Consider the following 15,250-nt stretch of genomic DNA (forward strand, 5'->3'; position numbering starts at 1 on the left):
AATTAAATGTCTCCTATCTGTTCTCACCACCCCATCACTCATGAGGTGATACAAATTATCTATTGGGACTTGGTTAAGGGAAGGAATTTTAGCCTAATTATTTCAAATCTGTTAAGAATTAAATGTCTTGGCTACTTCTTTTAATTGTTTTGCCTTTTCAAACTTCCAGACTCAGATAGTTGAGTTGTAGGCCTATAGCCTACTGGCAGGGAACTGGATTCTTCTCTAGAAAGCTATCTCAAGGGAAGAGATCTAAAGGTAGTTAGGCGTCCCCAATAAAACAGCAAATAGCTTAGTAATGATCCTGCTTTCTTTGAAGGGGCCAGTGGGGGAAGCTCTCACTGTTGCATTTGTACCCACCGGTTTTAATTTATGGAGGTGACTAAGTGATGACAGAGTAATGCTATTGAGAGTTTATTCCTTACATTTCCCAAAAGAAGGGGGCACACCATGCCACACAGGGCCACAGGAAAATGCAAGATTTTGATAAGGAGGCAGACAGAAGCAGGAGCCAGGGGAAAGCACAGGCCAGAGTCTTTACTGGGGTTTCTGTGGGAAAGGAAAAGCAGGGCAGAGGAAGCATTTGAAGACTGGCCTGGCTAGTGTGAATGATTCTGGTGAGCTTTCAGGCATGGGAGCTGCCCGTAGCTCTCTGTACCTGGCCCTGAGTTGATATAGGGCAGGGGGAATGTTGGCTTGGTGTATAAGAGTTAGATAAGGGCTCCAGATTGATTGGTTTACATATGAAAAATGTATTTCCAAGTAAGTTGTTTTACTATTTTTAGGAACTAGCCAGCCCCGGAAGAGGCAGTTTCTCCTCTTGAGGTCACAAAAGCCAGAGTCGCAAGAATATAGGCAATTAAAAAATATATAGTCAATTGGCCCATCACAATTAGTGATGGATGCTAAAAAGACATATACAGAATCTAAGAAAATAGTGAGAATACTCACCTTTCAGTATGTGGATTTTAGGTAATAGTTTCAGCAAGGCACCCTACTCCTGAGTCTACAGTCTCATTCAATTTCTCGAGAAGTGATCAGAGGGGAAGGAGCAGCTGTATGGCTATGCAAGCGGTTGGGGGGGGGGTGGGAGGGTATTTGGAAGGGGTGTGTCTAGTTACTCCTCATCCACACTCTCAATCAAACTTCCTGTTTTAGTAACCCCTGACGCACTGCAGCCCCCTTCAGAGGAACTTTCCTGACTTAGAAGTTGATGCCATTTCTCTTCTTTCAATCCTTACAACACTTCTTGCTTTCATCACTCAATTCGATACCTAACACACGCTACCATTATCTTTTTGTGACCAAGTGGGGTATTGTAAACCTCTGTAATTTCTTTGAGATCAGAAGCCAGTTTCCATTTATTTACAGTGCCATGCACATGTTAGTTACTATCTGGTTTTTAAGTTAAGAACTTATTATGGGGCGTCTGGGTGGCTCAGTCAGTTAAGCATCTGACTTTGGCTCAGGTCAGGATCTCATGGCTTATGAGTTTGAGCCTCTCATCGGGTTCTGTGCTGACAGCTTGGAGCCTGGAGCCTGCTTCAGATTCTGTCTCCCTCCCTCTCTGCTCTTCCCCAGTGCTTTCTCTCTCTCTCTCTCTCAAAAAATAAAACATTAAAAAAAAAAGAAAAGAACTTATTATAGAAGTGAAGTACTGGGGCGCCAGGCGGTGGGGAGGGGGCTTAGGTCATGATCTTGTGGTTCGTGGGTTCAAGCCCTGTGTCGGGCTCTGTGCTGACAGCTCAGAGCCTGGAATCTGCTTGAGATTCTGTGTCTCCCTCTCTCTCTGCCTCTCCTGCTTGTGCTCTGTCTCTCTCTCAAAAATAAATAAACATTAAAAAAAAAAAGAAAAGTGAACTATTTATCATGGAAAACTTAAAAAAAGCATAGGAGGGAAAAATGTCATGCACAGTCACTCTTCTTAGAAGTAACAACCATTATGGGGCACCTGGGTGGCTCAGTGGGTTAAGTGTCTGACTCTTGATTTAGGCTCAGTTTATGATCTAAGTGTTCGGTTTGCTAACAGCGAGGCACCTGCTTAGGAATCTCTCTCTCTCTTTCTCTCTGCACCCCACCCCTCCCCCCTCCCGCTCATGTGTGCGTGCTCTCTTGCTCTCTCAAAATAAATAAATAAACATGAAAAAAGAGAAGTGACCATTATGACTCTTATATTGCCAAGGTACTTTATTTTAAATTTACTAAGTCAGCTTTTTTTCCTCATTGGTGGGAGTATAAATGAGTAGGCCTCAGTCATGAGTCTTTGCTTAGCTTTGTACACCTTTTATAGCACTCTGGCCTTTTCATAGAATAGCCCTCTCAATTTACTTAAAAAAAAAAGCAAAAAAAAAAAAAAGCAAGTGATGCCACTATCAGCTGCTTTTAATTAACCTCCCCTGGCTGTTTCAGTAAATGACTCAGCACCTGGACTTCTTAAAGCGGTCAGGTTATTTTGAATCACAACCACATAAAATCACTTAACACTACTCTGGAAGTTCAACATCAACATTTCTTCTTGTAGCCTTGTTTCTAGAGTCCAAAATGATCTTGTTAGAACCTTTGCTATTATCCTTTAAAAAATGGCAGGGCCAGAAGGTATGAGCCAATCAGTCTAGGAAAGTGGTTCACAATATTTTCCAGTATGAGAAGCCTTTTTTAATAGAAAACAATTTTGAGGAACCCCAAATGATTGTGGCTGAACATTTAATATCTATTGAGTGAATATATACATTGTTGAGGATTTACAATAGGAATATTAAATGGAAATGGTGAACTATACTGAGAAATTCATCTTAAAATCCCAAATTTTCATTCAAAATAGGATTTTACTCCCTTCTATTTTTCAGGCTAGGTTCTATTAGTTTTCCCACAATACATCCTACTTTAGAAAGTCTTGCCTCTTATATGTCACATAGGCAGGAATTGTTAACTTTTTTTTTTTTTTTACTTTCTAGAATTTATTTTTTATAATTTATATCCAAGTTAGCATATAGTGCAACAATGATTTCAGGAGTAGATTCCTTAATACCCCTTACCCATTTAGCCCATCCCCCCTCGCACAACCCTTTCAGCAACCCTCTGTTTGTTCTCTATATTTAACAGTCTCTTATGTTTTGTCTCCCTCCCAGTTTTTATATTATTTTTGCTTCCCTTCCCTTATGTTCATCTGTTTTGTATCTTAAAGTCCTCATGAGTGAAGTCATAGGATATTTGTCTTTGTCTAATTTCACTTAGCATAATACCCTCTAGTTTCATCCACGTAGTTGCAAATGGCAAGATTTCATTTTTTTTGATTGCAGAGTTAATTCTCCACTGTATATATATATATACCATATCCTCTTTATCCATTCATCCATTGATGGACACTTGGGCTCTTTTTATACTTTGGCTATTGTTGATAGTGCTGCTATAAACATTGGGGTGCATGTGTCCCTTTGAAACAGCATACCTGTATCCCTTGGATAAATACCTAGTAGTGCAATTGCTGGGTCGTAGGGACCCATAGTTCTATTTTTAAGTTTTTGAGGAACCTCCATACTATTTTCCAGAGTGGCTGCACCAGTTTTCATTCCCACCAGCAGTGCAAAGGAGATCCTCTTTCTCCGCACCCCTGTCAACATCTGTTGTTGCAGGAATTGTTGAAGTATTCTGGCTCTCATTTGAACTTGAGCCAAACCTGGGGGTCACATAATAGATATCAAGATGACAGGCACACCTTGATGTATCTGGGACCTTTTTAACCCTCTCAAGATTTCTGAATGAGATCTTCAAAGCCATTCTCACTGAATTGGAGAGAAGGGTTCATTGGAGGCGTATTCCTCCTACCTGTTAACAGCATTTTGGTGGAGGAAGAGGCTATTAGTAAAACACTTGAAATCAATGTCTGTTAGGATTATGTGGGCAAGTTTGATTTTTGGAGCTGTTTATAGTATTTCAGGACCCCAGGAAGTCATGGTTTCAAAGGTATAAAAGGATTTTAATAGTGGGAATGTGAATACTGAGAAGCCTTACAATAATTCCATACTCTTCCATTTGCCATTAACAGGTTGGGAAGCAATGACCCAGGGTTTTGTAAAGATTATATATACATGAGAACATAACTTATTGTGGCAGGTAGATGGAACGATGGGGAAGAGACTAGGTCAAAAACACTGACAGAATCTAGAATTGCTCCATGGGATCTAATGTATTTGTGGGTAAGTCCAGGAGGGGGTGAGACCTCTGAAGCAGCTACATATATGACCTGGTTTTGTACTTGCTCAAAATAAAGTGCCAGGGAAATCTTACTAGAGTTCTATAGATTGCAAGTGAGGGATAGATATTTCCACAGATTTCTCCTTGGTACAGGCAACTGGGAGAGAAGTGCCTCATTAGCTGTTCACAACACAGCCTGAGGCACTAGTGTCCAACTCACATGAGAATCAGCCCTACATAACATTTGGCAAAGTATTTTAAATTCCAGAGTCTAAACCTTAATGAAAAAAAAAATTTGTAGTCTGAAAACTAAAGTGAGTTCTTATACAATAATTACTATAAAATATACCTGAGTTATTTTATCCATAACAAATACCTAGATTTAGTTAATACTAGTGGAAGAAAGAACTAGCAATTAACCAAAGAAACACTAATTAAGAAAAGATGGTAGAAAAAAGTTCTTTAACTCCTAGTTGGGGCACCTGGGTGGCTCAGTCTGTTAAGCACCAGACTTTGGCTCAGGTCATGATCTCACAAACTGTGAGATCAAGCCCCATGTTGGGCTCTGTGCTGACAGCTCAGAGCCGGGAGCCTGCTTCAGATTCTGTGTCTCCCTTTCTCTGCCCCTTCCCCACTCACGCTGTCTCTCAATCTCTCTCTCTCTCTCAAAAATAAATAAACATTAAAAAAAAAAAAAAAGTAAAAAATAACTTCTAGGGGCACCTGAGTGGCTCAGTCATCCATCCAACTCTTGATCTCGGCTCAGGTCATGATCTCATGGTTTGTGAGTTCGAGCCCTGCACCGGGCTCTGCGCTGACAGTGTGGAGCCTGCTAGGGATTCTCTCTCTGCCCCTACCCTGCTCGTACTCTCTCTCAAAGAAATAAACTTAAAAAAAAATTAATAATAATAACTTCTATTGGTCTGGTTTAAACTAATGTCAACTAAGAGAATCATTTCTTACAGCTATAGTCTAAGTAAAAATGAACCAAAATGAACTAATTTGTTTAGACAGCCTCCAACTTCTTTATCACTGTGGCATAATTTATGACTAGTTGCCTCTGGCTTTCTTGAGAGGTTAGTTGTCTGGGGCTTATTTCCTTTATACACTGTCCCAAAAATAAAGATTTCCTAAAACAGCACTGGAAAACTCTTACTTGTGATGGTTGCAGAGATTAACCTTAATTTTGGCCAGAGTCTAATCTTGTCTGGATTTGGCTCAATAATAGAACAACAGCTGTGCTTATAAGAAAGACCAAAGTTTTGTGTTTAAGAAGCAAACATACCAGCAGCATTTATTGTCTTTTACTATAAAGACACAGGCACTCAACTCAACATAGCACTAAACATGCAGTTGGTAGAAATGCTTTATTTCATACATCTTTAAATCTATTGGGTTACTCAAATTGTTTTTGCAAAGGCGGAGAAACTTGGTGGCCTCTCCTTTTACTTACCCTTGTTCTTATGGATTTTAAAAACTTATGTAAGTGTACAAGTCCCAAGGTAGAGTATTCTGTTAAAAATTAGTTGAGAAGGCAAATAGCAATATAACAAACACATCAGTTGAACAGAAATAAGCTGATCCAAAGAAATTTCCAGGCAAATGTAACTTGATCCAACATACGGGCAACAATTGTTTTTACTAAGGTAGTTCAAAGAACAGCTGAAAAGGTCAGAAAGGAGATTCAGTGCTTTCAATTTCTCATGAAGTCTGTGTCCATGCATGCAAAAGAAATTGGTTATGTCGAGTTTGAGTAATGGATATGTCATCAAATGTGTATTTGTTTTTCCTTTTCTGAAAGGAGATCTTCAAAGCTGATATCCTAATTATTTTGTTGTGTTACTGTGCTTAGTTAACAGATGGTTGCTATAAATTAAAGTCATGTTAATAACAACAAAAGAAAACTTCTACCTATGTTTTAAAAGGCATATTTCTTTAAATGTATAATTAGAAACGAATGTTAGCTGTTTTGAAATTCCTTTTCAATGCCTGTTAAAATAAATGTTTTTGAATCAGCAAGGTGTTAGATTAAAGAAACAGAGTGTTCTCTCCTGTCCTTGTTACTAAGCACACCGACAGCTTGATAAAGATATATTGGAACAGAATGCTGCTTCTGAGGCTGGACCATGCTCTCATGAGGGATATGTGGAAATGGACCATCATAATGGTGATTTTTACTTTGCACATTTTATTTGGGCTCAAATCTAAGGCTATTACTGGTATCACATAAAGTTGGGGTGAGTTTAACTTTTCGAGCTACAGAAACATGAGGAATAATCTGGAGCAAATACATGTTCTCTCCTAAGAAATCAGTCTTGGGTATAATACTGTCTCATAACTTCCCAATCAGCATTTCTGGGACAATGTCAGATTTTGGACAATTACAAAAAACCAGACACAAATGTGCAAACCAGATTTCAATTTCTTCTCCACTGACATGAGATTTAAAACAGCAACAGGAACATTTCTAGGTCAGTGTCAATATGTAGTCACAAATTACCAAAGAAACAAATTGGAGTGCATGGGTGTACGATTTTGTGTTTTGGCATGGGAGAGACATTGAAATACTCACAACGTACAAGCCAAATCATAAAAATAAAATGGGACTTATGATTCCATCGTTTTGAAAGAGTAGGATTTAATTCTGACATCTTGCAGATTTGTGATATCCTGACTTTTGCTTCAACATCTCTAAATAATAAGAATTTTAGAACACAAGTACAACTTTTTTTCCTTTCCACAATATTTGTAAGTGAAGCAATCCTCAGGAAAACTTATTTTCAGCAGAAGAAAAACCCTCTTAGAATAAACAAACATGGAAAAACTAAAACTAACTGGGACACATATACACACACAAAATCAGAACTCATGTTATTTATCAGAAATTAGAAGTGATGACCAATAACTAATTCTCCATTGAACACTGCCTCCTGTGTTAGTCTAATTTAAACAGTTTGCTAAGAACAAAATTTACTATGGAAAAAGAATATCATTATGCCATTTAAAGTAATTGAACATAGTAAACTTTAACAATGCTTACTCAGGATAACATGAATACCACTCCTGAAGCTAAGGGATAAAGAAATCCCTCTCATTTCTTGAGACTTGAGTCTTATAGTCACTATATTAATTTATAAATGAAACAACCATTTGCTTTCTTTAAGGGTAACACTTCCTGCTTCTCGGCATAAATTGCATAAATTTAGTATTTATGTGACCACCATGGGTTATCTTTTCCCAAGACAGGTTCCCCTAGCAGGCAGTAGTGCTACTGGGTAATTTCATCAGATAACTTATATTTGGGTAAGCCCTTATTCCAAAGAACCCATTTCTTAGACACCCAAAAATCCAAGGCCAACATACTTTTCAATCTCCATCCTTTTTTTTTTTTTAAGTTTATTTATTTATTTTGAGAGAGAGACGGAGACAGTGTGAGTGTGGGAGGAGCAGAGAGAGAGAGACGGAGAGAGAGAAGAGAGAATCCCAAGCAGTCTCTGTGCTGCCACCGCAGAGCCTGATGTGGCTCACAAAACTGTGAGATCATGACCTGAGCTAAAACCAAGAGTCGCTTAACTGATTGTGCCACCCAGGCTCCCCTCAATCTCCACCCTTAATAACAACCCACTCAATTCCTAAGTCAACGTCCTTAGACAATTTTCAAATGCACTGGCTCAATCTGACATCTCAATATGTATTCCTTATATCTGGGACACATCCTGAAATGAAAAATTCTTACAAATTCTTTGATCTACCCTAATGCTTTTAGGGTTCTCTGTCCCATCACAGAGATTGTTAAAAGGAAACATGTCCAAATTCCCTGACCTTTGCCTTTTTAAGTTACAATCCGCTTATGAAGGGGTAAAGGAAACCACTGCTATTATTTAGTAACAATTTATTGTATCAAATAAGTGACTTAGAAATTGGTATACTATGCATTTTTTCATCAGTAAAGCACATAATAGTTTAAATATCTACAAGATTAAAACATTTCATTGCATTAAAAAAATTACTTGCAACATTTCCTTGTCTCGTAAAGCTAATTTTCTTTTCTTTTTTTTTAAGTTTATCTATTCTGAGAGAGAGAGAGAGCAAGCGAGCATGGGGGAGCGTCAGAGAGAGAGAGAGAATCCCAAGCAGGCCCTGTGCTATCAGCGCTGTTTTACTGCCACTAGGTGCCATCTCAGAAACATCTCAGTTTCTTGATAAAAATGGTGAAGATTCATAAAAGGCAGAGGCTGTTAAAGATATTAATTATAATTCATTTTTCAAGGTAAGCTTTATCCCATACACCAGATGTTCTAAGAATGTTGAGATGTCTAGTCAAAAGAAATTTGTGTATAGTCAACAGGACTAAGTCAATCAGTCACATTTTTAAGAAAGTGAAAATCATTCTTTGTATTAAATTAAATGATAATCTTTTATAATTACTGAGGAAGTTGTAAGACCCTACACATATAAACTGCTAACAAAGATGCATATACCCACACATATACATTCGATCACTTCCAGAGTAACACTGAAACGAAAGACATTTTCTTCCTTTTGTAAATGTTTGCATCTCTGAGAATTAGGAAAACAGCATATATTCAAAGTATAGAGGACAGGATACACTTTGGATAATCCATGATAAAATCATCTCTTTTCTGGAGCTCCTCAGTCAATTATAGTCTTGAAAGATGATTTTAAAAAATGTATGTTTTTAAACACATACATGCACATATACAGCACAGAGCAAGAAAATGATTTTTCAAACCATTAACATTTTATTTAACAAAAGCAACAACTGGGACATTACTAGAGCTTACAGTATATTTGATATAAAAATATGTATTAAAAATACAAAGTTTATGCATCTAAGGTACAAAGAAAATTTGTTTTACATTTCAGTTACCCAAAACAACAGCTTGTGGTCTCCTCCAATTGCACACAGTGGAAGAGTTCTATGCCAGGAAAGGCCAGATCCGACGGCTACAGAACCAATGAGGACAGGCTACAATATACGTAAAGAATTAGAGAAACTCAATAGATCACCAAAGTTAATAAGTAAAAACTACCCTTCAAAAATAAGAAATGCATTGCTAACTTGTCTTTGTTCAATGTAGCAGAAACAGAATTAAAAATATGCTCCCTCATAGGTGAAATACACATTATTTTTTGCAGCTGGCTAGAATGAAGGATACAAATAATCTACGAGTCACTGGAGTAGCTTAGATTCAAACATTTTTGTAGCCTAAACCAAGCAAACAAGCAAAATTATTATATTTAAATGAAGAGGGAAATAAAACAGAAGAAATAAATTTCTTCTTACGTGAATACTGGCAAAGTGTCTGTTACCACTGGTGGTTTAAACATTAAAAAATGCTTTCTCTTTCCAACCAATTTGAGCAGATAAGACATTCACAAGTGTCTTTAGTTACATATTACAAATTTGGGGGCTATAAGTAGAAAAGTAAAACACACAAATGTAGAAACATATATGCCACAAAACAACTCTACATTACCTGAGGGTGTCCTAAATGATGAATTTGAAACTGGCTTGCCATTTTGCCAGGATAACCAGTGGTTGCAAACAAGTTCTCATTAACTGTAGACCACCTAAGAAAAGAAAAAAATAAGTATAGTATTCTACAGATAACTACAAGCTTTTCTAAAACAAGTTATTTCTTTTTGCATAAAACCAATAATTTTGAAGTCTAAATTTGTTAATACAGCTTCACAGTTAGACTGGAAATTCCAGGGAAGTTAGCTATAAATATTTTCTCATTTTATGAATATTTATTAAATGCTTACCATGTGCTAGTTGGTTAAGTTCTAAAGTTACACAAAGTTAGCAGTTCCTTTCTTATAACCAAAGGGCCGACAGTGAGGTAGGAGATACAAACAAGGTATCAGACAGACAGAAAATATTTCACAGTGCAATACATTAAAAAAAAAACAAAACAACACTTATTGTTCTTACTGACATTTGTTGTACAATTAGCAATAAATTCATGCATTTAAACTCCTTGGGATGATACAAACACCTAGAATAGTTAGATATTTAAGCTTAAGTTTCAAGATATCCTAGACACTGAAATATAATGAATTAATGAATCAACAAGTGTTCCAGCAACATGCTCAGCACTACCATAAGGGCAGTGGGGAAGATATAAGAAAAAAGAAAGAATTCATTGATAAACAACGACAGCAAAAAATCCAAAAGCCTAAGTCTAGTTAGTATTTTTATATGGGCAGACATTATTAGTTGCTTGCCCAACAGCCTTTCTGCCCCTTTCCATGCTAATTGAACCCCAACTACGTCTGGCAGTGTGTTTGATCCCAAGGGATGAGGCACAACTGAGTGAAGGCAATGGCAGCAATTCCTCAGTGTTCCTTCCTCTCCTATTTGGACAAGCTTGTATGAGGCCCTGATGCATGGAACCCTGGCAGTCGTCTTGTGATGTTGAAGCAACAAGCCCAAAGCCCTGCCACTGCAGATGGCAGAGGGAAAGGTCTGAACTTGTTGGCGCTGATGAGCTACTAAGCCAATCTCGAGACTGCCTCTGTCCGAAGCATCCCATCTCTTGTGATATGCTCACATTTCTGAAATCAGAATGTACCTTACAATCTATAGCATTCTTACACTTAATCGAATGTAGTTTTTTCTAAGGTGTACAAAAAATGATGGTGTCCCTAAGTTCCAGAATTTTATTGGGGGTAATTTAGATTTTATGAAATATAGCATATAATAAATGTTCCACTGGTTTTATTCTGTTAGTATTCATGTTACTAGAAGCTAAAATCACCCTAATGGAATTATGCAATGGAATATATATACATAATAAACAATAACAATAATATAATATACAATGGTATCTTATAGTAATACTATCATATTAATATTATTTAATAAATACATTAATTTGTTAATTTATTCATTTTATTAATATTAAATATTATGGTAATATACATAAAACACATAAATATACATAAACATAATAAATATACAATGGAATATTATGCAAAAATCAGTAAGAACAAGGGAGACATGTATATTAATATAAATAGAGAAAAAGTCACAGATATATAATATAGTGTGTTCTCTCACCTGAAGCACAACAATGAAGTTTATATCTTTATCAGAACAAACAATAAGGATGTATATACTCCAAATCGTTGTAATGGTATTAGTGGAGTGGTAATGTGTTTTGTATTTTATAAAAATTTTCAAAGGAAATATTGGAAAACAAATCACTCCCTCACCCAGAAAAAAAGACAAAAGCAAAGACTTAGTTAGGAAAGCAAAATAACCATTTATAAAATAGTCAGCAAATAAAACCCAAAACACCCCCAAACAACTCAGTACAAAGGAGAGGACTGGCAAAGTATTCCAGGTTGGGGGCACAGCATGCAACAAAGTAACCGAACTCAAAAAAACCAAATACAGCTCCAACAGAAATCATACATTACCTGAATAAGCAGGCTTGATCCATGTGGACAGGTCTCTTATCTTGAGGATAACTAAAAGGTAACATTTTGCATTTTATGGATTTATATGCTGGTCTCAAGTAGAGGAACTTAAGATTTAAAAGGTATTTTCTCTTTAGAGGATACAATACCCAATGTATTTAAACTGTGATAAAATTCTAAATAAGCACTGGATTAACATAAACAAAATATGATAGAAACATAGACATAATTTAGAACTGTTACAGAACACTATAATTCAACAGGATCAGTTTTTTTTTTTCTTCTTTTTTAAACATAAGTAAATACTGCTCAGGTCTAAGATTTCTTCCTTTGCATTGTTCTTTCTGGGTTACTCTCAAAGTAAATCTGCAAAGCATGGGCATCTATCTCTGTTATGTGAAAAGCTGTAGCTCTGGTCCCTCTACAAGAGAGACTTATTTTTGCTCTACAGTGAGGCTCAGGTATACAAGAATGGCTCAATGGATCATTTAGCAATAGTGACTTTTTGAGTAAGCAACAGATGACTATACTAAGGAAGTACCTGGATCGAGTAATATCCCAAATTAACCAATCATTTCCTGCAACAGCTCCAACTTTGAAGGTGTTTTTTAAGCACCAGTGAGCTGACATTAATGGCATCTGTTCTGATTCAAGAGATAAAATAGCCTGTTGAGCCAAAAGATCATAAAACCGGATTGTTCCATTCTTCTCTGCAACCATCAGCTGTAAGATAGAAAAAAAAATTCACCTAATTCACTAGTCAAATCTGAGGCAGAAATTCAATATTATATAGTACTATGCAAATATTTGCATATATTACAAATGGGACATCAAATGCAAATGAAACAGGAGAAGCCTATGTAAGAATCTCTATCAAAAATAAAAAAGCTTACAGAATATCGGCAAAAGAAAGACTGAGGAACATTGGGTACAATTTTAAATGATGAGGTATGGTTATCAGGAAAAAATAAGCCCAAAGAATCATTCTGGGAAAAGTTATACCTTTAAGTTATATTGTCTAGAAAGGGTAGCTAAGTGTGTATTTCTCAATAGAGATACATAGTGTGTGTTACATATCCTTATGTGATGTGAGTTTGTTTCCAGAATGGAAGGCAGCATGGTGTAAAGAGCACAGATAGGCCTGGGGACAAGACTGCTTCCTCCACCTAAAAGCTGAATGACTGGCCAAGTTACAAGTCTTTGATTGGCACTTTTCTCGTTTCCAGAATGCATCATGTGAGGATAAGAATAGTTACAGCATTGCGTGTTGATTAAATGAGTAATAGCTCTAGAGCACGCAGTACAGTGCTTGACACCTTGTAGCCACTCACTCAATGAATCGCAGTTACTCTTACTCCAATATTTCCTTTAATTCTAAAATAGTACTGATTTAAAGATGTTGGCTAATGAGGCACTTGCTTGCTTGCTTCCCCTATCCCTCCTTCCTAAGAAATACTTTAGCAATGTAAAAATAGTTATAAGACAAATTTCAATTTTACAAAATATTAAAATGTGAAAAAAATTTGTTTCTTAGACTCAAAGAAGTAAGGGCATTTGGATACCCATTTGTGGGAATTAAGGTAAAGAGACTGCTATGAACATATAAGTGCATGAGTAGTTGTTGCCCAAACAAAATGGTTTAAAAACTCTCTATATTTTCTGTAAAGTTCTTACTTTTATAAAATGTTCTTATAATTCTAATTATGTTAAGGTGAAAACATTCCTGAAGATGTGGAGTAGCAGTGGTAGCCTGGGAAGAATGGGAGACTTAGTGTCAATAATTCTGGGTTCTACTAAACTGGTGAGTGACCTGGAGTTTGCTCTTTTCTTGTCTGTGAAATGTGGGATAATTACATCAGACTCCAAAGGTTACCATATAGCTAAAATGTGATATTGTATATACAAGTACTTCCTTAAACTCATAAAACACTATAAAAGTATTGTTACTATTTCTAATAAGAACATCATGTCTAATAAGACACACATGCTCAGGACTATTGGCAGTCATTCTATTATTCATCTAAGAGACCTTTACCAAGCATCTACCCCAGCCCACCCGCTGCTGACACATAGTTGAGTTTCATTATTTATGGTACTTAGAGTCTATAAAGTTGCTGTGAACAAAGAATTAGTAAATTCTGAACATTGATTCTAGAGAAAATAAAGCGTTGGGTTCTTGTGAGTCTCTGGGCATAACATTTGTGTCAACTGATCAATACATAATCTTGCCTTAGGTATATTTAGAGATTCCTTATTTCATATATATGCTTCACTAACATAGAACTCAGCCAACAGCACTATAACTTATGTCTACGAAGCTTACCTAAGACATGTATTTTTTCCATAAAGCACATCACAGTCTTCTGACACTTAGGAACCCTAGACAGCACTTTAGCACTTATTCTTGGGGGGCCATTTTACATGGTGAAATCATGAACAAAAAGCACAAAAATGTGGCACTAAATAGACCACAAATAGGACACTTGTTTAGAGCATGAGAGCTAAAACAAGAAGGCAGATCACTGGCCTCATTCAGCTTTAGGTGGAAATACGCACATTAGCTGACTCAAATTTCTTGCTGCCCTGAGCAGGTCTGTGACTGAAATGCCACTGAGTATTGACTTTGAGGTTATAAATACATTTTGATGAGTAGACAAACTTGCAAATATGGAACCTGTGAATAATGAAGATTAACTATATACACATGTGTGCAAAATACTATGCTAATTTCTAAAGAGATCAAAGGTAAAAGACATGATCCTTGATATCAAGAAACTTTCCATCTAAAGAAGAGAATTATGAAAAAAACAGAACATAGAATATAGGTAGAATATTGGTAGTCTTTGCAACTATTGGATTCTTAATAGAAAAGGTGGAATTTAAAACTATTCTTTAATAGCTAGAATGTTTAAATAATACTAATATTACTAACAATAACATGAGGTCAATGACATATACAACAAAACCAAATGCAACACTGAGCTTTATATGCCCTGCTTATTGAAGTCTGTTAACCTCTGTATGAAGAAATTACTATCATTAATCCCATTTTTCAGAAAGGAGACCGAGGCGCAGAGTGACAAAAGTAACTTGTTGAAGTCTCACTGCTTGCCTGTGGCAAAGCCTGCATTTGAACCCTGGTCTTGAACCCAGGTCCATCTGACTACAGGGCACATGTATTTCTTACTATGAGCTAGACTGAAGACTGGTGAATGGCATGGTGTGCTATATATAGTTGAGGGTTGGGAAGAAGCAGTGGAAATGAGAGGAGACCAAGGAAGCCTTAACAGGACCTAATAAAAATATTTGGAATTTTGAGCCTGACTCTAAAAATCTTAAGGATTTCAGGTATAAATTATGGACTGTGGAAGGGCAAAGTCTATCTGAGTCTAGGTCCTAAATTAGGAGGGGCAATAAAGCAGTTGGGTTTAAAATGGGGCCTACCTGGGTGGGTCCTAGCTCTGCTCTATGATCTTAAGCAAAAGACCTCTCTATACATCAGGTCCTTATCAGTAAAAGTGGAGACAATAACAGTACTTACTTATAATAGAAGGATGGTATGAGTTAACACATGTAAAGCACTCAGAACTGTCTTAGCACAGAAAAG

The 15,250-nt window shown here is 36.6% G+C and overlaps 1 protein-coding gene across 1 annotated transcript in view; it reads right to left on the bottom strand.

Moving 5' to 3' along the window:
- Positions 1 to 5,467: 5,467 nt before the first annotated feature.
- The window catches only part of NUP37 (nucleoporin 37), a 45,199-nt gene continuing 35,416 nt past the window's right edge, over positions 5,468 to 15,250 (bottom strand). Inside the window, exons 7-10 of the mRNA XM_015068795.3 lie at positions 12,185 to 12,366; positions 11,644 to 11,694; positions 9,696 to 9,789; positions 5,468 to 9,184 (exon numbers count right to left, since the gene is read on the bottom strand). Of these exons, the coding sequence (XP_014924281.2) occupies positions 9,071 to 9,184; positions 9,696 to 9,789; positions 11,644 to 11,694; positions 12,185 to 12,366 (441 nt within the window). The 3' untranslated portion in view covers positions 5,468 to 9,070. The remainder of the gene's footprint in view (positions 9,185 to 9,695; positions 9,790 to 11,643; positions 11,695 to 12,184; positions 12,367 to 15,250) is intronic.

This window comes from Acinonyx jubatus, chromosome B4 (assembly GCF_027475565.1).
Source record: "Acinonyx jubatus isolate Ajub_Pintada_27869175 chromosome B4, VMU_Ajub_asm_v1.0, whole genome shotgun sequence".
In the NCBI taxonomy this organism is placed as follows: Eukaryota; Metazoa; Chordata; class Mammalia; order Carnivora; family Felidae; genus Acinonyx; species Acinonyx jubatus.